At 46.2% G+C, this 23,441-nt stretch overlaps 1 protein-coding gene across 1 annotated transcript in view; it reads left to right on the forward strand.

The window, feature by feature from the left end:
* Positions 1-23,441, forward strand: part of SLC12A8 (solute carrier family 12 member 8) — a 157,154-nt gene that overhangs the window by 47,041 nt on the left and 86,672 nt on the right. The window contains exon 4 of the mRNA XM_037132450.2: positions 2,545-2,776. Within this exon, the coding sequence (XP_036988345.2) occupies positions 2,545-2,776 (232 nt within the window). The remainder of the gene's footprint in view (positions 1-2,544; positions 2,777-23,441) is intronic.

Genomic DNA, 23,441 nt, shown 5'->3' on the forward strand with positions numbered 1-23,441 from the left:
ATCCCACAAGGTCAATTTATACCCAGGCTTTTTAAAAAAATCATTTTTTTTGTTTTAAAGATTTTATTTGTTTATTTTTAGAGAGAGGGGAAGGAAAGGAGAAAGAGAGGTACAGAAACATCAGCGTGTGGTTGCCTCTCACATGTTCCCTGTTGGGAATCCAGCCCACAACCCAGGCATGTACCACAACCAGGAATCGAACCGGCTACCCTTTGGCTTGCAGGTGGGCACTCAATCCACTGAGCCACACCAGCCAGGGCTTTTACTGATCTTTTAAAAGATCAGCTTTTGTTCACTATGTTCTTTCTATTATTTTTCTTCTGTTTTATTCATTTCCTATTCCCTTTTACTAAGCCCCAGGATATTTTGGCCTTAAGTAGTCTGGCTTCACAGTCCAAACTCCTAACCACCGTGCTCTTCCACACACCTTCAAAAGCCTTTTCTTCTTTTCTGTTACTGGCATCTTTGAGCCAAAAACTCATTTCTGGTACAAACCCAAGAGAGGGTCTGCGCTGGAGTTCCTGGAAACAGGAGGCAGAGTTTACTGCTTGGCCTGCTTCACGTGAGCAACTTCTGTTCTCCAGTTGGAAAGAGAAACAGTCCGTTTGGAAGCTCCAGACGCAATGGCCGTGTCGAAGTTCCGGCGTCCTGCATGTCAGAGACATCGGGTGCTTGGGAAGTAGGTGCCAATACAAACAGTCGTCATTACCCCATTTTTATCATCTGTTATTTAAACCCTGATACATCTGACCACGAAGAGTCCTGTGACCTGCCCAAATGCTGATGAAACATCATCACTATCCCCATCACACCTTGGTATTTAGTCAAGAGTAAGTTTGAGTTTGAGACAAATGCAGGAAAACATAGTACTTTCGTTTCATCTCATCTTATCCCCTCTCTTCTCATTGCATCTCTATCTCCATCTCAGAGTTGATTGTATTTTCCCCGCACTTATTGGGTTTCCCTCTTTACCTACATATAGAAGGAAATGCCTCATTTCAACTTGGGAAGCACTGCCAATGATGTTATGTCTGGTTGCAACATGAACCAATCTCAGCAAAGACTGGGGCCTTCTTTGTGAGCTCCCTTCAAATACAGAAATTGTATGGTCTTTCTGGTCTCTACAGAAAAGGCTGGAACTTAATGGTGCTGGCTTCCCAGAGTACTTCACATACAGTGAACATATTACAAAGTATTTATTGAATGTTTGCAATTTACTTAGCAAACGCAGGGTATTTTAAGAGGTATAAGCAACACAAACATTTTTGTTTTTTTAGGATGTTTGCTTTCTTGGTGGTGGCAGGGGAGGAAAGCGTATATACATTAAATAATCAGATATGGAACCAGATAACTGATTGTATTAAGCATAATATTTATTCAGATAATGGCTTCATGGGAAAGGAGGAACCTGATGCAGGCCCGACTAGAGTTTCCTCCCTTTGAGAACAGCCAGGGCAGAGGTCCGGTGTCCAGTGAGGAGACTGACCCACTGGCCAGGGGGGTGGTGATGAGGTGGACCTGGTGAGAACAGGCAGCTGAGGGATTCTGGGAAATAAGGCTGGCTGATGTTATTTTCAAATATTTGTTTAAAGTCATGTTTCAAATTCTTTAAAAATAAAATTATGACTCTCGGGCAAATATAAAATAAAATGTACTGAAGATTTTATTTAACTCATTTAATTAATGAAGGAGTCACTAACATGTTCAAGAGCAGTTGAGATGCTAGGAATGGGTCCTGGGTGACTATGGAGCAAGTCCATGCATTAAAATTTAGGCAATTTCACAAATAAATGTGAGCGTAAGTTTGCTGGGTTAGACACAAAACCGATTAATGTCCTGTAGGACAGCAAATCTGAATCTTTTGGATTACCTCTGCCACTGGACAGAAGTTATTTGCATCTCTACTGGGAAAAAAGTCTGCGAGTTACCATGTAACCACTAATTCTGGGACATTTAATATCTCTAATCAATAGTAAACTGAGTAGAACTAAATACATTCACCTAGATAGTCCTTGGTACAAACTGGACTTTGTTCCGTATAACATCGAAAGGATGTACTGCCCACTCATTTTCTATTTCCAAGTTTTAGATAATTTTTTAAATAATAATGACCAACGAAGAAATGGAGAAAACTAGGTTTGCTTCGGTGCCCTTTCGGGACTCTGAGACGGAACCCTGAGCATTTTGGTTCTCTGTTTACTTCTTGAGTAACTCAAAGAGAAGTTCAGATGTCTCTTAGACCCAGAACCCCATCTTCTTCTCGTCATAATCTCTTCAGTTTAGTTACCACTGCAGATCAGCCGGCTCCAGGCTTGGGGGTAGGTATTCATTCTCCCCTCTGCACGATGGTGGAGAGGTGGGTGAGAAGAAACAGCTGGCCGGGGCAGGGTTCCCTGTGGAAGGGCTCTTTTAACCCTTCACTGTCCCCAGGGCCCATGCTGGCAAGGGTGAGCAGGGTCCTCAGCGCCCGCCCCGCCACCCTGCCAGCAGGCTCCTGGTGCTTGTCTCTCTGGCTGACTCTTCCTACCGAGAACTGCCTGTCAGTGTGTTGCAGGTGCCATGTATATCACTGGCTTCGCTGAATCCATCTCAGGTTTGCTGAGCCTCAGGAATATCTGGGCTGTGCGAGGAATTTCAGTTGCGGTGCTTCTGGCCCTGCTGGGGATTAACCTAGCAGGTGTCAAATGGATCATCCGCCTGCAGCTGCTGCTGCTGCTCCTGCTGGCCGTGTCCACACTGGACCTCGTGGTGGGCTCTTTCACACACCTGGACCCAGGTAAGCCTTGGGAGTTCAGCAGATGGCCTTACAGGGTCTGCACTGGTCTCTATAGATGGGGGTCTGCAAGACCACCCATGAGTGTTCTACGTGGGGTGGTGTGCCGATCCCGGGGCCGGGCAGTGGGTGCCTGGGGGCAGCTGCAGGGGCACAAAAGCCCCTCCTCACATAGATGTTTTCACTTAGCGCATTTCCCAGGTTTCTTTCTCTTTTCTCTCTATTATAAAAACCAGACAGTTCAGTAAGACAATAAAACTGAACTGGATAGATAAACACTTAATTCACAATAGTGATTAGGTGTGTGGGCAAAAATAGCTCTGGGCAAAGGAAATAGACTTTGATTTTACCTGTCATACTTAAAAATTATTTAAAAGGATTTGATGTAAATATAGCAAATGTTAACAATTGTCATTTTGGGGGGATGGAGGCACATCTAGGTTTGATTATAATTTGGTTTATTAAAAATTTTTTCAAAGTAAAAACGTGCATCTATTAACTAAGTTTAAAGAAAGAAAATAAGCAGCCAGGTACAGTCTGCAGCACTGGGAATCAGCGTCAAACGCTGGTAGCCGACGGAGGGTTGCTGCTCAAGCCGGGTCTCCTCAGCCTTGGGGGTGCTGCGCAGCCTCACCCTCAGTCCTCCGGCTTTGAATGGAAAGGCTGGACCCAGACTGGCCATGACTTAGTAGCTTTCCGATTTGAGTTTGTAAAGCATCAAAAAGTCTCTCTCTCCAGAGTACAGAGCTATTCCTAGGATGCTGTAGAAAAAAGTTAACTGCCTGATAATTCACACTTCAGGGGCTCTGTCTTTATGTGGCAGTAGCGACCAGGCATCTACATTGGAATGGACACAAGGGAGATGAGGTCACCAGCTGTGTTAAAATTTTTAAAAAATAAGGAAAAAGGAAGAGGAAAAGAAAAAAAACTGATCCACAGCACAGTCACCTCTAATGGTGATGGGGATGGCAGCTGCTTTTGACTGAGCGGCAATATGCTGGGTATTTTGTTAGCACCTCATATGGCTGATGTCATGTGATCCCTACCATAACCTCATGAGGGAACAGTTATACCCATTTTACAGATGAGGAAACTGGAGCTCAGAGATTATATAATTCATGGTGATACATGGCAGAGCTGGGAATGCAGCTAGACCTATGAGACTCTAAACCAAGCTGTTCTCTGAGTGGCAGGCGGGGCCTGTCTTCATACTCCCAGCTGTCTTTTCATGGTAGCAGTTCTGCTTTGCCCCCTCAGGGCTGCCCCTGACATGAATTCTGTTGAGGCTTGTATTTCATTAAAATGTTGGTTGAATAATGGTCAGAATTTAGTTAGTATGACACACCGATCTGGCCTTATCACTTCTTCATACATTAAAATTCTTCTTTTAGAAAGTAGTCACTCCCCTGAACTCCCTGAGTGTCCCCTACCCATGACTCTGGCACCTAACTCCCTCCAACCCCAGGCCTTCCAGGCTGCCCCATGACCCAGCATGTGCAGAAGGGGTCCCACTCCAGTGCTAAGGTCCAACACAGAATCCAAACAGATCACTTGAAGCCTGGGCCTTGCAGCTTGCTAAATAGTTGGAGCATCTTCATGGGAGGGAAGGGGTGATTTATTTTTCCTGGCCTTGCACTGCCCTGCAGAGACAGACAAGCCACATTCTGAGGGAGACCCGCTGCCTGTCTGGTCATCACACTGCCAGTGAAGGAGGGAGAGGGTCTGCTAGTCCACTTGTCTCCCTGATTCCTGGGTGCTTTCCCCCTCCATGTAGATGGTGGTTGGATGGGCGTAATTAGTGAAATTGCAGACAGATGCTCTGGCCTCTTTGAAACCGCACAGGGCTGATGTATTTTCCTTCTTGATTAGAACTTTTCTTGGCTGCTCTTCTAAGTTACTCCAAATATTTCTTCTTCCTTCTGGTCATTACATTAGCAGGGTGTAGTGTGAAAAGAAATTTATTTTCAATCCTTCCCATAGCAACTAGCCCCTCTAATAATCTGGTTTTGGTATCACCGATTTTTTATATGGGGCTACTTTCTTTGCGGTTAAAAACCCAAACTTGAACTAGATCATAAACTTTTAGAATGAATTTAGCAGAATAACTTCAACTCCTTTAAAAAATGCCATATACATAGACATTTGAAAAAAGGCTAGAAGAAAGACTGGAAGGAATTATGTCTGCGTGTTTATGGCGATTGTCCTTCTGCTGAGATTATGGGTGGCTGTATTATTTGATTTCCACTTTTCCTTCATCGATTAGTGCTGCTTTAAAAAAAATTAGTAGACTTCAGTTTTTAGAGCAGTTTCAGATTTACAGAAAATTGAGCGGATAGTGGTCCCACAGCCTCCCTCCCTGCCATAGTTTTCTGCACTATTAACACCTTGCACTGGTGTAGTACATTTGTTTCAACTGATGAGCCAACAGTAACACATTATTATTAATTAAAGTTCATGATTTAGGTTAGGATTCACCCTTTGAGTTGCATAGGTTTATGGGTTTTGACAAATATGCATATGACATGCATCTGCCATCACAGTACGATACAGAACAGTTTTAATGCCTTACGAAGTACCCGGTGCTCCACCTATTTATCTGCCCGCCCCAACCTCGAACTGCTGGCAATCACTGTTTGTTTTTTACCGTCTCTTAAGTTTTGCCTTTTCCAATGTCCTAGAGTTGGAATCATATAATAAGCAACTTTTCAGACTGTTTTCTTTCACAAAGCAATATACATTCAAGGTTTCTCCATGTCTTTTCATGGCTTAGTAGTTCATTAATTTTTTTTCCAATGAACATAAGGATGCTTATATTCTTTTGAATTAGTGTTTCGGATTTCTTTAGATAAATTCTCAGAAATGAAATTGCTGGGTCAAAAGGCAGTTCCATTTTTAATTTTTTTCAGCTATCTCCATGTTGCTTTCCACAGTGGCTGCACCAGTCTGCATTCCCACCAACAGTGCAGACAGGTTCCCCTTTTCTCCACATCCTTGCCAGCACTTGTTTGTTGATTTGTTTATTATGGCCACTCTGACTGGTGTGAGGTGGTATCTCACTGTGGTTTCAATCTGCATCTCTTTGATGAGCATCTTTCCATATGTCTATTGGCCATTTGTATGTCCTCCTTGGAGAAGTGTTTATTCAGGTCCTTTGTCCATTTTTTAAATTGGCTTTTTTGGTGGGTTTTCTTCTTTTGGTGTTGAGTTTTATAAGTTCTTTATAAATTTTGGATATTAGCCCCTTATCAGGTGTATTAGCAAATATATGCTCCCAATCAGCGGGCTGTCTTTTTGTTTTGTAGATGGTTTCTTTTGCTGAGCCAAACTTTTCAGTTTGATGTAGTCCCATTTGTTTAGTTTTTCTTTTGTTTCCCTTGCCTGGGAGATATATCACAAAAATATTGCTATAAGTAATGTCCAAGATGTTCCAGCCTATGTTTTCTTCTAAAATTTTTATGGTTTTGGGTCTAACGTTTAAATCTTTAATCCATTTTTAAAGTATATTTTATTGATTATGCTATTACAGCTTTCCCAATTTTTCCTTCTTTATCCCCCCTCCACCCTGCACCCCCTGATCCTCCAGCACCCCCCCTTAGTTCATGTCCATGGGTTGTACATATAAGTTCTTTGAGTTCTGTTTCCTATACCGTTTTTGACCTCTCCCCATCTATTTTATGTCTACCAGTTATGCTTCTTCTTCCCTGTACCTTTCCTCTCTATTCCACCCCTCCCCCTCCCCACTGAAATACTTCCTATGATCTCCATTTCTAAGATTCTGTTCCTGTTCTAGTTGTTTGCTTAGTATTTGTTTTCATTGTTTTTTTCTTTTTCTTTTTTTTAGGTCTAGTTGTTAATAATTGTGAGTTTGTTGTCATTTTACTATTCATAGTTTTGATCTTCTTATTCTTAGATAAGTCCCTTAAACATTTCATATAATTAGGGCTTTCATATAATTAGAACTCCTTTAACTTGACCTTATCTGGGAAGCACTTTATCTGCACTTCCATTCTAAATGAAAGCTTTGCTGGATAGAGTAATCTTGGATGTAGGTCCTTGCCTTTGATGAGTTGGAATACTTCTTTTCAGCCCCTTCTTGCCTGTAAGGTTTCTTTTGAGAAATCAGCTGATAGTCTTATGGGAACTCCTTTGTAAGTAACTGTCTCCTTTCCTCTTGCTGCTTTTAAGATTCTCTCTTTATCTTTAATCTTCACTAATGTAACTATGATGTGCCTTGGTGTGTTCTTCCCTGGGTCTAACTTCTTTGGGACTCTCTGGGCTTCCTGGACTTCCTGGAACTCTATTTCCTTTGCCAGATTGGGGAAGTTTTCCTTCATTATTTTTTCAAATAAGTTTTCAATTTCTTGCTTTTGTTCTTCTCCTTCTGGCACCCCTATGACTCAGATGTTGGAACATTTCAGGTTGTCCCAGAGGTTTGTAAGACTCCTCACTGTTTTGAATTCTTGCTTCTTCATTCTGTTCTGGTTGGATGTTTATTTCTTCCTTTTGTTCCAAATCGTTGATTTGAGTTCTTGTTTCTTTCCTGTCATTATTAGTTCCCTGAATATTTTGCTTTATTTCATTTTTGGTATCTTTCATTTTTCAACCAAACTCAATCACTTCTGTGAGCATGTTGATTACCAGGGCTTTAAATTCTCCCGCAGATAGGTTGGCTATATTCTTATCACTTAACTCTCTTTCTGAGGTTTTGCTCTATTCTTTCATTTTGGCTCTATTTCTTTTTTCAGGGCTTATGTTAAGTTGTAAGAGGGCAGGGCCTTATGTTTTCAACAGGGGAGGGCAATCCCCCTTGCTGACCTGCTGTGCTGCCTGTGGGGGAGGGGCCAGAGAGGGAACAATACAGCTTGCCTGGTCCTCTCTAGCACACTTTTCAATGAACTCTCATGTGAGGTTGGGAGTTTCTCTCACCAAAGTGACCACCGTAGTCCACAGCCAGCTCTGAGTCTCAGTTTTCCCCTAAGTCAGCCCCGCCCACATGGTTTCTCTCTATCCACCACCTTATCTGGTCTGGTTGTTCTGTTTGACTGTTTCTTTAATTCTGTAGCTGTCAGAGTTCCATGAAGTTTGACTTTCTGGCACTTCTGGTTGTTTACTGATTTTAGACTGGTTGTTATACTCCTTTTGGTTGTGCGAGGAAGTGAAGGGTTTCTACCTACACTTCAATCTTGGCCAGAACTTCTTTAGTCCACTTTAAATTTATTCTTTTGTGTGGCATAAGAAGGTGGTCATTAATTAGGATAACTTTATTTATATTTTTATTGCTACCTGTTTGTAATCTATAATTTTTTTGCTTAGGTTTTCTTACTTTAAAAAAATATGTCATTTTTTTTAGAGGGAGGGAAAGGGAGGGAGAAAGAGAGGGAAAGAAACATTGATGCATTAGTGAATCATCAGTCAGTTGCCTCTTGTACGCCCCCAGCTGGGGACCCGGCCCACAACCTGGGCATGTGCCCTGACCAGGAAAATAACCAGCAACCCTTCAGTTCACAGGCTGGCATGCCATCCACTCAACCACACCCATTAGGGCAGGTTGTCTTACCTTTTAATGATTTGATTCAATATAAAACAAACACTAGCTTAGCTTTTATTAATGCTAGATAATGTTTGTTATATATGTTGAAAATTTTTTCCTATGTCATTTGTCCTTTTAAGTTAATTTTTATAGGTAATTAAAATTGCACACACACACACACACACACACACACACACATATGTTCATTTTGAGCCAAATTTTATACTCTGATTGCTTTCTTTTTGTACATCTTTTAACTTTTCCTGCAGTTAAGCTTACTCCATGTATTAGTTTCCTAGGGTTATCTTAACAAATAATCGCAAACTGGGTGGCTTAAAACAACCGAAATTTGTTCCCTCACAGTTCTAAAGGCCAGAATTCTGCAATCAAGGTGTTGGCCAATTTAGCTCCCTACAGTCTAAGGTGGAATCCATCCTAGCCTCTTCCAGCATCTGGTGGCTCCAGACATTCCTTGGCTCGTGGCCGCATCACTCCTCTGTCTTCACGTGGCCTTCTCCTCCTCTTGTGTATAAGGACAACTTGTCCCTGAAAGTAGGTTCGACTTGGATAATCCAGGATAATTTCATCTCAACATCCTTAACTCAGTTACATCTGTAAACACCGTTTTTCCAAATGAGGTCCCATTCACAGGTTCTCATGGTTGGGATGTGGGCAGACCTTTTGGGGACACATTTTTTGGTCTGTTTTATTTTCTAGGCTTGTGTCACCATTTTACAGTCATTTTTTGATCTGTTTTATTTTCTAGGTTTGTGTCACCATTTTAAAGAAATTCTCTACTGAGCTTTCAGATACTTATGGGCATTTTTTTACCAGTGCTTCTTATGCTGTGTCTTCTCTTAGAGACGCCCTTCTCACCACCCTTCTCCTGGATACACGCTCTCGGGCGGGCTCACAGCTGTAGCGCTGGCACCTGCCGTTGCTGCTCCCAGGTCTTGGTCCCAATTGTCTGGGTGCCAAATCATCCCCTTCTGTTTATCACAGAAAAAGTCACTTTCCCATTTTCATATGTAATTGGTGGGAGATAAAACTCTAAGCTGAAACTAATTGTCCCTTAGAATTTTGAAGTCATCGTTGCTCTGCCTTCCAGGGACATCCAGCAGTCTGAAGCCTGTTCTGGTTTCCGCCGTTGATGGGTAACCTCTGTCTTCACCTCACCATACTTAGGAACTTCCCTTTGCCCTTGAGGTTCTAAAATTTCACAATGAAAACTTTTTTTAAGAAGTTTTTATTTATTTATTTTCTTAAGAGATGGGAAGGGTGGGAGAAAGAGAGGGAAAGAAACATCAATGTGTGGTTGCCTCTCTAGTGCCCCCTACTGGGGACCTAGCCCACAACCCAGGCATGTGCCCTGACTGGGAATCAAACCAGCAACCCTTTGGTTCACAGGCCTGCACTCAGTCCACTGAACCACACAAGCCAGGGCACAGTGAAAACTTTTATTCACTGGCCTGGGCATTTTAATCTCAAATTTTCAATTATTTCTTTGACAATTTCTTCTCCTTTGTTTTCTGCAGTTTCAAATTTTTAATTATTTTCTTGAATTCTGACTAGTTGGATGTTGGAGCTAGCTCCCGCTCTGAACTTTCTGTTACTATTATTTTTCTAATCTCTCTCCTATAGTTTATCTCTTTTTCCCCCACCGTACTTTATGGGAGACTTCCTCAACTTTATTTCCAGCCTTTTTACTGACTTTTTTTGTTTTGGCTCTCCTTAATTTCCAAGAACTCTTTGTTCTCCAAGTATTAATTTCAAAATCACATCCTGTTTTTGCTTCATGGGTATAATATCCTCTTTTGACTTGTTCAGGGTATAAATGATCAGGGTTTTATTTTCTTTTGAAATTTCTTCTGCTCTTTATGTTGTCTATTTTATCCCAGATTTCTTTGCTCCTGTCATCTCGTTTTGTTTTCTGTGTTACTTCCTGCAGACTTTCTTCAAAGGTCTGGTAGTCCGTGGTCATTCATTCACTATAAAGGCAGCATCGAAAGGCTGACTGGAAGTTCTATGCACGACCAGAGTGGGCGGCGGTCGTGGCAGGAGGACGTCACCGTGGTGATCCCGTGGCAAGCTGGGCTGTTTTGGCGAAAGTTTCCCGATGTCAGTTTATGCAGGTCTTTCCTCTGATGCAGTTCACATTCTCCAGAGAATTCTCCAACCTCCAGCCAGGGGCTTGCCTGGCTGCCACAGTTCTGGGGGCGGGATGGAGGTGGGGGAGAGGGGTCACGGAGACCTCCTTCCCTCCACTCAAGTCACTACATCACATCTCTCATTTTATCTCCAAAGTCCCCATAACAGTGGGTCCTATTCATCATCTCCATTTCCTCACCTCCTGACTCCTTAGTCTGCACATAGGCAGTGGGTTCCTGCTCCTTTCCCCACCTCCTTTCCTGTCTCTTCCAAAATAAGCATCACTGTGCACAGCCCTGTGGAGACAGGGCACTCCATTACCGTAAAACGCTAAATAGCATGACAACTTAATTGAAACAAGGCATTCTCCAGCATTCATTTGGCTTTGACCTCCTAAAATGTCATTTTCGTATGGTTATATTTTCATTAATGTAAGCTAAGTGTCATGCCAAAATTATTTTATTGCCAGAGAAGTCAGGCAAATACAGAGAAAATATAATTTAGGAAATAAGGCAACATGTGGCATGTTTTAATTCTATATTCTACATTTAGAACGAAATTATGCCTTTCCAAGCTTAACTTTTTGGTTATTTAAAGAGGCTGTTGCCTGGCATGATGCTGTCCTACTCTGCACTCCAGAGCCCGTATTGCACCCTCTGCTCTGCCTTGGCACCAGCCTCGGCCAGGCGAGGCTCCCGGACCCTGGGCGAGAGGCGCCAGCACAGGCTCACCTCATGCTGAGCTCAGCAGGTAGGAGCTGGCTCTGCTTGCCAACGCAGGTGGCTAGTGATAGGCTGTAAGAAGACCAAGACCGCTGCTTAGGAACCGTGTAAAAAATGGGTCAAGCATGCTTGACTCCGCCCCCTGCTGCAATTGCTCTACCTGGGGTCCCACTGACCTCGTGATCTCCAAATCTAGAACCTTCGCTCACTTCTTATTCCTGACCCCTTTTGCACTGTTGACTGTTGTCACAGTCCATTTGGGCTGCTATACAAAATGCCACAGACTGGGTGGCTTATAAATGGCAGCCATTTATTTCTCACAGCTCTGAAGGCTGGAAGTACAAGATCAAGGCGCTGGCAGATTTGGTGTCTGGTGGGGCCCCTTTCCTAGTTCAGATGGCGTCTTCTCGCTGTGTCCTCCCATGGCTGAAGGGTCCTCCCATGGCTGAAGGGTCCTCCCATGGCTGAAGGGTGAGGAGTCTCGCTGGGGCCTCATTTTTAAGGCACTAAACCCATTCAAGAACGCTCCGCCCTCATGACCTAATCCACCTCCCAAAAGCCCCCCCCTCATAATTGGGCATTAGGTTTCAATATGTGAATTTTAGGGGGACACAAACATCCATTTTACAGCAATCACCTATGCTGATTTGAATAGTCTCTTCAAGGATACCACACTGTCTTGGCTTCCTCCTCAGTCTTCCTGTCCCCTCCTGTGAGCAGGGGAACCACAGGCTCGGTCACCCCTTCCTCGGAGGGGACCTGTCAGCACTCTGCTGCTCCAGCTTTTTTTTTTTTTAATTTTATTTCTTTATCTTTAGAAGGGAAGGGAAGGAGAGAGGGAGAGAAATATCAATGTGTGCTTGCTTCTGGCGCACCCCTTGCTGGGAACTGGCCCCTGCTGGGAACTGGCCTGCAACCCATGAATGTGCCCTGACTGGGAATAGAACCGCGATAGTCTGGTTCACAGGCCCACGCTCAATCCACTGAGCTACACCAGCCAGGGCTGCTCCAGCTTTTTTAACTGAGCACCCATGTCACCAGCTCCCATTGGATGTCTGAGCATCACCTTGAATTAAAGACAAGAAAGCCGAAGTCCTGAATTTCTGCCTCCTCCCTTTGTTTGCCTTTTCCTCCTCACTGTTGCCCTACTCCCCCCCCCCCAAAAAAAAAAAAACAAAAACAAAAAACAATAAGCAAATAATTAGCTTATCTTCTGAATGTCCATTGCATTTGACCAAGCCTGGAAGGTATGGGGTTAACGTTTATTTCTCTGCCTAGTTAAACCCTCCTATTCTTTTCAACCCTGCAGCTCTCACCTCGGGTCAGCAGATGCTTTTTTTATGTGGGCCACTTAGATGCTATCCCCATCTAAATTTATCCTGCCGGGATCTTCCTTTCGGTCGGCTCCACCTATCTCCTGTGGGCAACCAGCCCCTCCTATGCGCTGAAGCCAGATTACCTCTCCTAGAATAGTGCTTGGCTTATGTCTCTCCCCAGTTTAAACATCTCCAGTAGCTTTCTGTTGCGAATAAGACAAAATCCAACGCAATAAGCTTCGTGGTCTATTCCTAAATTGCTTGTTTGCTTATATTTTCTAGTTTCACGCCTTTCTGAACCTTCTTCTTCCCCCAAATATGTGTACTCGCTGGTTTATAAATGCATGTGAATGCAGCTGTGCTTCTATTTCTAGAATTATTTTCACCATGCCCAGCTTAACTTGTTCTCATTCGTCGGTGAAATAGTTAGTGGAGGCTGTGTATGCAGACATGGACTGAGATTCAGGATTCCGTGTAGTCTTGAGCAAGGATAGATGTTCCGAGCCTCAGTTTCCTCATCGGTAAAAAGGAGGATAAAAATATTTACATTTTTGGTTTGCGTTCCTGCCTGTCTGAAAGTCACTGAAACCCTAGTTCTGTGGCTGCTGGGCCCACACAGATTGGCTGGGTAAGTGGCCGCAGAAGCTGCTCAGGCCCCAGGGATGTTACCGAGGGCATTTGCAAGCCTGGTTCCTCATTAAAAGTTTAAAAAATATACTAATGAAATATTTCAAATACACAGGAATGAGTATTTGAAATGAGCACAGATGCTCGTTTCCCACCCCCCAAATTTAATGGATAATATTTTGCCAGTTTTTCCTTAGATCTCTTTTAAAAATAAAAATAAATATAGCATTATGGACACAACTGAAGCTACGCTTTCACCCACTTTCTCTTCTCCCCCAGGTGGCCAGTATTCTGCCGCTGCTGTATGTCCTTCCCACATGATCCTATTTTCCTGACAGATGTAGAGAGTCATATTCAGTCTCTACTGTTATTCAGCATTTTATATCCGTTGTATTCTACTGAATGCACCCTGTCATTGGATAAATATTAATGGTAGATGAATGAATCAACTTGCAATTTGCTTTTCTCACTCAAAACATTTTCACTATTCCCCTATGTTATGACATACCGAGCCATTTCACTCACTTTAACCGCTGTGTCGTGGGAGACACAGGCAAGTGAATGGACAGTCACTGAGCAGTGACAAGTACTGGGATGGGGGTTTACACAGGGCACCTGGTGGGAGTGCCAGGGTCTTGTAATCCAGCCTGAGTGTCAGGAAAGGTATTCCAAAGGAGTGACCTTGAGCTGGGTGTTAAGGGAATACAGGATTTAGCCAGAGGACCCAGGGAAGGAAGTCCCTCTTGCAGTGAGGACAGTGTATACAAAGACCCAAGAGCCTGCTGTGCTGGGGAAGATGGGAGCGCCCTGCCTGTGAGGAGCAGCCGGCTCCGGCTCTGGGAAGGCCTCCTCTGCTGCTCCGAGGGGCCGTGGCTCTGGCTTCAGGGCCGTGGGAAGTGTGCCGTCAGTTTCATGTTTTAGAAAATCTGTTCTGCCCACAGTGTGGAAAATCAATGGCTTGAGATAAGGATAAAGAACGGAGGCAGGAGACTTATTGGAGAGGCAACGGTGCAGTGCCTCTGGGGATGGGCAGGGAGGGCCAGTGTGAAGGGCGCTGAGGATGGCAGGGACGGAGCTGAGGGAAGAGACATGGCCCGCGAGGCTGGCTGGCTGGTGGCCTCACGCACTGGGATTTGGGAGGAATCTGGCGGTAGGAACGGAGGTGGGGGAGAGGGTGAAGTTAGTGAGAGTTTGAGCAAAGCCCCACGTGGAGACGACTAGTAGGCAGCTAAATGTGGCGGCCCAGAGCTCTGCAGTGCGGTCAGGGCTGGAGAAAAAGGCATAAGCAGGGTGGGGAGTCATAGGAGGAGGAGAGGAGGATGGGCTGAAATTGTCTGGGGAGAGTGTACTGATTTCATGGCCAACAGAACCATGTTTCTATATTAAGATGAAATTTAATTCACCAGAAGAGGCATTTTCCACTGTTTTGAATTTTTAAAAAATACCTCTTCTGACAAATCTCAAATATACAAGTGGGCAAGCTAAAGATCAATATTCTTAACCCAAGAGCACGCCCCAGAGTCTCTTCAGGGGACCGTTCCCTGTCACATTCAGGATGTACTAGACACATAAATGTTTGTCCGGGGCAGGTGTATTTGGCCTGCACTTGTAGACACTGAGGATGAGGCTCGGGGTCTTCCTGGATTACAGGGTGCCTGGCATGTGGTAAGCTTTCTGGAAATCTTTGTGCAGAAATGGACACACCAAGTGAAAGATGGCGATGAAGATGGCCTGACTGTAGACACCTGACTCCGGAACACCTGTCTGCCCAGGTGCTCCCTTCCCTGGGGCCTGTGCTGCTCCTGAGGTGAAGACAGAGGCCCGGCTACCACTGTGAGTGTGTAGCATCATCTTCCCAGCCAGGCATGTTCCAGAACCTTCCTTGCACTCTCCTTTTCCCCTGTGGTGGTGTTGCAAGCAAATGTCTCACAATATAGTTTTCCCTACAATTCAGCCCTCCAACCACCCCCACCCCTCCCACTTGGGTTGTCTGACCTGGGCCTTAGGAACCCAATGTGTTGGGCCACCTAAACAGCCATCAGCCCGACAGGTATCGCTGGCACCAAGGACTAACAGTGAGTCAGCACAGATGACTATGCTGTTCACTCTGCTTTTATTAATGAAGATTCAACCCAAGTCTATAATAACACTAATACTCAGAAACAACCAGCGGTAACATCGCACGAGAGGATTGGGGGTCACAAACTCGAGTCCCAGGAGTCCAGATCCCAGTCCCGGTCCAGAGGCAGCCGGTCAGGGTCTGTCGAGGCAGCATCTACCGCAGCTTCAGACTCAGCTAGAGCAGGGTCCACCGAGCAGCAGGTGCCCTTCTCTCCCTCTCGGCTTTCTCGGCTGTTCGAAGGCCTTCGCTTTCATATTCTTGCGTGATGCAACGCCGCACCTGCCTTTGATTAACACATGTTGCCTTGTGCCACCTCGAGAAGCACATGCTGATGATGACGCCCTGCTGCGCGTGCTCTCAGAGGGCGGTGTTTCCCCCAGCTAAGCACCTGCTCCCCCAACTCGCTGCGCTGCGGGTGCTCGAGGGGCGGCGCTATCCCTCTGAGTCACTGCTCCACTGCGCATGTTCTAAACACGGCTTCTCAGTTGACAGGACTGATGCCACTAGTTCAGTCCTGCTGTGCACAGGTGGGGGCAAGGGCTTTCCAGGCCAAGGGGGCAAGGACTGCCCCGAAATACTTGCAGTGCCCAGGATGGCCTCAGTGTGGAGTCATGATGCTGGCTGTTTGTTTTCTGGCCTCTCAGGCTGGAGCCTCGTCCCAGGCCAGTTTGCTCAGCCGTTCTTCCTGCCCGAGGAGGCACTGGGAGGAAGCACAGACTCCTCCGTGTGGAGTGGTTTGGGGCGTCCTGGCATTTGAATTTTGCTTATGGGGTGGTTGAGCGTGTGGTGCTGTGCGGCAGGGCTGCTGCTCCCATTGCTTCAGTGACCCTCACAGACGACCCTGTACAGGGGATGGGACAGGTGCAGGAATGGTGACCCAGAGAGGTGACGGGATTTCCAAGAACACAGGCCTTGGTTCCCAGCCCCCTTCCTGGTCCAGTGTTTTCTTGGAAAGCTGATGAGCACTTTATTTATATTTTTAAAAGATTTTATTTATTTATTTTTAGAGAGGGGAAGGGAGGGAGAAAGAGAGGGAGAGAAACATCAATGTGTGGTTGCTTGTCATGTGGTTCCCACTGGGGACCTGGCCTGCAACTCAGGCACGTGTCCTGACTGGGAATCAAACTGGCCGCCCTTTGGTTTGCAGCCTGTGCTCAATCCACTGAGCTATGCCAGCCAGGGCTGATGAGCCCTTTAAATGAGAGCCTCCACCTCTCCTCCCAGCCCCTGTCCTTGGGGCTTCCAACCCTGCCTGCACTAAAAAGGCACCAGAGGAGCCTCGGGGAAGGAAGAAGCCCAGGTCCCATGCAGACCACGGCAGTCAGCACCTGGGCAGGGCCTCCTGGTCTGTACGCTCAGGTGCTGCCGGTGAGTCCATCACGCAGCCAGAGTTGAGGTGCATTGCTTGGCTCCTGCTCACGTAGGTCTCTGCTGCACTCTCTGACAGGCTCAGTGGAGTAAGAACCAAACATGGTCACTCCAAGCACCTTGCTGCTCAGGCTGGCAGAAACCTGGAGGCAAGACCCACGCGCTCCCAGCACTGGGAGCAAGCACAGGGCACAGATGGGAGCTTTTCAGTTAACATGTCGTGAGTGGCTCCTCCTCCTCTGCATTTCTCACCTGACCAGCAGCCTGCTGAGGGCCACGTGTACCACAAAACCTGCTCCATTGTGTGTGCGGGTGTAAGGGAGAAACAGTCGTGAGCACCAACTCTGTGTCAGGCACTTTACCTATGTTATTCTGTCTTGTCCTTAAGACATCCCAGGGCTATGGGGGGGGGGGGTTGGTTATTCCTACTTTACAGTCAAGGAAGTCGAAGCCCCTATAGGGGCAACTTGCCTGAGCTTGCATGGGAAGGGCTCAGCTGATGTGACCAGAGCCCTGGACTCCAATGCGCTGATCTGTGGTCTCCAGGCACATCTGGCTCTGGCAGGCCCTTAGAGGGAGGCGGTGGCCTGGTGCTCCTCCACCTTCAGATCAAGGGGAAACCTGCTGTTGTCTGCTGGGCCCTCACATGCCTGGTCAGAGCTAGGCCAGGTCAGGAGCCAGAACCAGGTACTAAAGTGTCTAAGGCATGGCTGTCAAATGCCACACAAGGAATAGTGGCCATAGACCGACTCAGCTGACTGAGATTGAATTTAAGTCCCAAGTCCCACAGGGCAGGACACTGGTTGGGACAGAGGCTGCTCCCTGCACAGCCTGATACTTACCATCAGGTCGTCAGGTACCACCCTTCTCCCGGAAGAGCAGAGGGGTGACCTGTGCACAGGGGGACCCTAAAAGGGACCCTGCTGATGGGAGCCAGGCTGCTCGGCTGTCAGTGCTCCACATTGTTGGCCTCAGGCAGCTTGACCCTAGGCGCGGGTGAGAGTTTCTGCCACTTTCCGAGGTGATTGCTTGGACAGTTGTGTGAATTCAGAAATGCACAAGGACTACTGGACCCTGGTTGGGGCAGCAGACCCTCTACTGCGATTTGTGGCTGTAGCGAAAGGGATGAGAAGCAGTGAGTAGCATTTCAAGCTCTTAGACTCCTGCCTGCTTTCTCTCTCTTCCCATGCCTTTCTGACTCCCATTTTTCCCTCCGTGTTTTCTGGTTTCCTCCTCTGATCTCCTTCCCTTTTCCCCCCTACCTCTATCCACGGCTGAATCCTGGGTCTCAACTCTTGTAAGAGGGTTTCTGACTCATGCTGGGTACTTTTTGCTGCCTTAATCCCTCTTTGCCAACATGGATGTAAGTTAGTTACTGTCTACTTAAACACTCATTTCATTGTAGACTGTTACTAAGCAGATTTCTGAAGGTTCCAGGAATGGGTAGCATTGATGATTTAGTGAAAAGTATTCATTCAGTAGATCAGAGTTCATGGCCAGCCTGCCAAGGGGGGGTGACAGGACCCGTTCTCGGGTCCAGAAAGTGGCCCTGAGTCTGGAAGCCCTTGCTTGTGCTCAGGAAGAGGTGAAGCCCAGAGCCGGACTGAGGCCAGATGACCTCCCGTGCATTCCCTTCCTCAGACCCTGCACCGGCTTGGTCAGGACACTGTCCCAGGGGCCTGGCTCGTGGGAGCTGTGCTGCCGTGGCCGAGAGGTGGGGCTCCAGGGCAGTCCAAGGTGCCAGGGTTGCCCCCAGCAGCCTGTCCCAACAACACAAATGTCCCTAGACACTGAGATATGTCTCAGTCACCTATGTGTCTCCAACTCCAGCCCAGGGCTTTACGGCTGTAGGTGCTTAAGATGTTTGTTGAGTGAATGAATGAGGAATGAACCAAACAGACTGAAGAAAGTACAAGGGAAAGGCTCTGGAATGCAGCCAGAGGTGTGGAATGCCCCTGCCCCTTCATCTCTTATCGCAGTCGCCTGGGAGATGGATACTACCCAGGCCTCCCTTCAGAGAGGCGCCAACCTTCCTGTTTTGGCGGGGGTGCTCAGGTACTCTGTCTGCAGAGGCTGCAGCTGGCAGGGACACCACCGTGCCTGTGAGGAGGGCCTGGCCCAGGGCGGGGTCAGGTTGCAAGTTCAGTCAAACTGTCTTGGGAAGGAGGAAGGAAGGAAGGGTTGCAGCCGAAAAGAGAATGTGGCTTTGAAAGATTTCCTCCTGGACTTTCTGTTTGCTAGGCGTGGAGATGCTTAGGGAGGCATTAAAGACCAGACAGAAGAGTATGGACGAACCACTGGTAAAATCACAGCGCAGGCCTTACCTGCAGCAGGTTGGCAAGGACGGCTCTGTCTGGGAGTGCCTGCGTGCCGGAATGACACCGCCACCTCTGCTAATAACAGCTCCGAATCCCTAGAACCTTTTCTTTTCTTTTTTTTTTTTAAAGAAGAGCACATGTGCTTTACATTACATGGATCCACTGAAAACGTGTGTCCACATGGCTGGGACAGGAATCTCCTGACCCGTTCTTTCCGACTGCAGGTTTGCAAGGAAGACGAGGAATCTGGAGACGGTGGCCAGAAATTCCTTCAGGCCGGCTAGAAGTGGGTCGGGGACTTGCTGTGAAACGCGTGGCGGGCAAACAGATGAGTCAAAGAGCAAAGCCAACTTGGTCTTGAACGAAATCTCCCTTTGCTCCTGAACCATCCACCGAGCAAGGCCAATTTAGGGGGGTAGAAATAGGGGTTCCTATTTGTTAAAAAAGAGAAGATTGTTTCTCCTCAGGCTTTTCCAGTTATAGCACATAGAATTGCAGTGACCTCATTTTTGACCGATGGCCAGTGCATTAAACTGTCTGGTAGAATAATCTATTGACTGGGCACCTGCCAATTGTCTGCAGTAGGAACTAGTTTAGGCATATGTTTTAAAAAGTGATAACATTGTTACAGGCCCGGCCTAGACATGGGATGGGAGCCCAAGCAGGTCGGCGCTAGCACTGAAGTCAGTTTTGGATGATAGGCTGTGTTTTCAGAAGACTCGCTGCCCCGTGACTGACCTCCCTCCCCTGCACTGATTACATGGTATTTAAGGGCAAACCACCATGCACTTAGAGTCCCAGGACTTAGGAGAGTTGAATCTGAGTGATGTGCCTGATTCTGTGGGTGAGAAAACTTAGGCACAGAGAGGTTGCGTGGCCCTTGCTGGGTCACACAGAGCCACAGTGGGAACCTGGTCCCCCAACTCCCAATGCAGTGCTGTCTGCCCTGTACCCCAAAGTGGCCTCGAGTCCCAAGCAACTGTGTTTACAGTGAGTCATTGCTCACACCAGTGTGTCGACTCTGCTCCGAAGGGGCCCTTTGTAAAGCTGGTTGCTAAAGGAGGCAGCTATACTGTTTGACAGCCGCGCCTGCAAGCTAAGTTAGCCATGGTTAGGAACCGTGTCTCAATCCTGGGTGCGAAAAGCCTTAGACAAGCTGTTACAAACACCACCTGCTCCATCCAAAGCGCATCTGCAAGCAGTGGCTGGCTGAAAGACGGTGATAGTGGTGGAGCACCGGGAGGCCCCCGGAGAACGGGAGCTGCACGGCCTGGCACTCACGGACCTCCGATGGAAATAGCTTCTGTTGTTTCTACAGAACGATGGTTGCCATGCACGCATGCATAGTAATAACAATAACTAACCTTTACTGAGCACATCGTATATGTTAGGCATGTTTTATGTGCTTTACCTGTATTTATTTATCTATCCTTTAGAAGAAGAGGTAGCACATGATTATTCCCATTTCACAAAGGGGGACACCGAGGCTGCGACAGTTAAGTGCCTTGTTAGTAGAGCTGAGAATCAAGCCCACGTAGTCCAGCTTCAGAGCCCAATCTCTTCAGCACTAAGTTATATGCCTCTTGAGAATCTTATGATTTTAGACTTAGGCCTAAGCCTGAAATGGGCAACGTATGGTCCTTGGCTTAATTTAATCTGGTTTCCATGTCTGTTTTTAAAACACGATATAACTTATGCCTGATATTATGAAAATGTGAAGATTCTCAAAATCTCTATAGAAAGTATATCCAAGTCTCACAAAATGGAGATACTACTTCATATAGACCAACAATTACATTTTTCTCTACAAAAGGAAGCGCAATAGTTTGCAGAGAAAGAACATGGGTTGGATATTTACTTCTAAACGGGAAAAACCAAAAGCACGTCTGATATTTACCTTAGAATTAATTTCTTAAATTATTTTGTTGTAAACATATCTTACGTGTAGGAGAGTGGTGGAAGCACGGGGAAGGGCTGCCCAGGTACCCAAGTCCAGAAAGAGCGGACTGCTGGTCCCCCGGCCGCCCCCGTGGCCCCTCCCCAGGCCCATGTCTCTTCTTTCCCCGACAGGAGTGATGCTCAGCCTTCTGGTTGTTCAGGTCGCTGCCTTTCTCAGGGTTGTACTATGCAGAAGGTTCTAGACGCCTGGAGGGATGTGTTGGGGGAGTGAGCAGCTCTGTATTTCTACATCGAAATTTATCATTGCTTATCTCTAGCCCTCAGGAGTAGGCCAAAGCAGAACTCTTGTACGGGGTGAAGCATCGGGCCAAGGAGGGGAGAGCACCAACTTAATATTCAAGTTCATGATCAGCTGAGCCAAGTATAGACAAGGCCCTGGGGTAGGTTGGTCCCAGTGTTCTGACCTCAGGTTGAAAACTAAGTTCCGTGAGTGGCTGCGGGGATCTTCATGACGACAGCCTTCGAGGCGTGTTTAGTTCCCTGTTCTGGTGTAGGCGGTCACCTCTGCTCCTGTGCACAGCTGTCACTGGAATCTCCGGTCACCCTCCTTCATCTCTCTTCTCTGTTGGATCTTCTGTTTCTGAATCTCACACCATCCTGATCTGCTCTCTTTTTTTAGATGGAAATCTGGTAACTTCTTAAGAAAGCATACATGGGAGATAAATAGGTTGAGACTTTCTATGTCTGAAAATTCCGTTTTATGTGCTCACTTGGTTGGTAACAGCTGGGTAGCAAATTCAAGGCTGGAAACTATTTCCTCTTAGACCTCTGCTTGCTTGTTTTCTTGCTTCTAGTATTGCTGTGGAGTAGTTAAAGCCATTCTGCTGCATAATCTTCACGTGTAACTGTAAACTAGTAGGAAGTTATGTTTGTCCCCAGTTTTCTGAAATTTTTAAATGACGTGCTATCCTGAGGGTCTGCTGGGCACTTGATGGGCCTTTTCTGGTCTGGTAACATACCTTTCAGTTCTAGGAAATCCTGAATTATTTCAATGGATGATTTCTTCCCCTCCACTCTCTGTTTTCTCATTCCGGTACTTTTACAATTTAGATAGTGAATTTTCTAATTATTTCTGACCTATTTTTATCTTTACTTTTTGAGAGATTTCCTCAGCTCCATCTAAAGTTCCTTCTATCGACCGTCCTCATTTTGCTATTATGTGTTTAATAATCAAGACCTTTTTTAGTTTTCTGAATGTTACATTTTATTGTTTTAATAACATTCTCTTTTTCGTCTCATGGATGCAGTTCCTTCTGTTAGCTCTCAGAGGATTTATTGATACGGTTTTTTTTTTAAGTTTTGTTATCTCCGCGTACTTTCCGCTTCCCCTAAGCTGCCTTTTCCTCTTTGTTTTGCGTCTTTATCGTCCGTGAGAGGGATTTATCAGACATCTGGTAATTCTTGGCTTTCAGCTCCTGATTAAGAGTAGGGAATAAAACGGCGATTGAACTACTGGGCACACACTTGGGTCTTGTCAGTGTTGAAGTGGGTGAGACCGTTGGGGTGGACTCGTGGCTGGGGACCTTCTCCTAGGGTTCTTACCTTTATGTGCTTCTTGAATTGTTTCACTTTCTCCAGAAAGGAGTCTTCCCATCTGCCAGAAGGGTGAGTCTGCCCATTCTTGTTGTGGCAGCTGAGGTGGAGAAAAGGCTGCTTTCAGTACTGAACAAACATTCGCTTGATTTTCCTTAGCTAGGCCCGACACCCCCAGCCAAAGCCCTTGGTTACCCTCCCCAGAGAACAAATCTGCAGGCTTCTGCTGGCTGGGGAGCACCAGGTGCCTGGTAGCATGAGTGACTTCTCCGAGTTTCCATCTTGGTCTTCCTTCTTTAACCCACCATCCCTCACGCCCATGTCCAGACCCCTGGGCTACCGGTCTGAGAGCTTGGGGAATTGTGTGGGGTAAATCAGGCTGGTCCTCAGCTCTTCCCTCTGTTGACTTGACATTCTGTTTTCTCGGGTCCAATCTCAGTCCCACTGGACCATCTGCTTTTCTAGCTTCTAAAATTTTGTTGCTGTTTTTCCCATTCTTATGGATTTATATCCTTTAAAAAAAAAAACAAAACACCTCTTGACTGCCCTGGCTGATGTGGCTCAGCTGGTGGGAGTGCTGTCCTGTAACTAGAATGTTGCGCATCCACCAAGCAAAAAGATATACCTTCTTCAAGTCTGTTCTACGGTGTCATCCTAAGCAACTTCCAAAGTCTCAGAAGCCTCGATTTAGAAAAGCACCGTTCAGGTTCTCACAATAGGCCCCAGAATCACAGGTCCAGGTGCGTACAGGAGGCAACCAGTCGATGCTTCTCTTTGCATTGAGGTTTCTCTCTCGCCCTTTCTCTCTCTCTAAAAGCAATGAAAAAATATCCTCGGGTGAGGATAAAAATATTTAAAAATTAAAAATCAATAAAAACCCCTTTACTGCATCTGAGTGGGATTTAGGGAGAGAACAAAATCAGGCACATGTGTTCAATCTGCCGTCTTACCCTAGAGGTCTGGTGTAATGCCTTTAAATGACAAAATGAGTTAATTTTTAAAATTGGGGAATGTTATTTACTTCT

Source organism: Artibeus jamaicensis, unplaced genomic scaffold (genome assembly GCF_021234435.1).
Source record: "Artibeus jamaicensis isolate MK-2021 breed Jamaican fruit bat unplaced genomic scaffold, CSHL_Jam_final contig_793, whole genome shotgun sequence".
Classification (NCBI taxonomy): domain Eukaryota; kingdom Metazoa; phylum Chordata; class Mammalia; order Chiroptera; family Phyllostomidae; genus Artibeus; species Artibeus jamaicensis.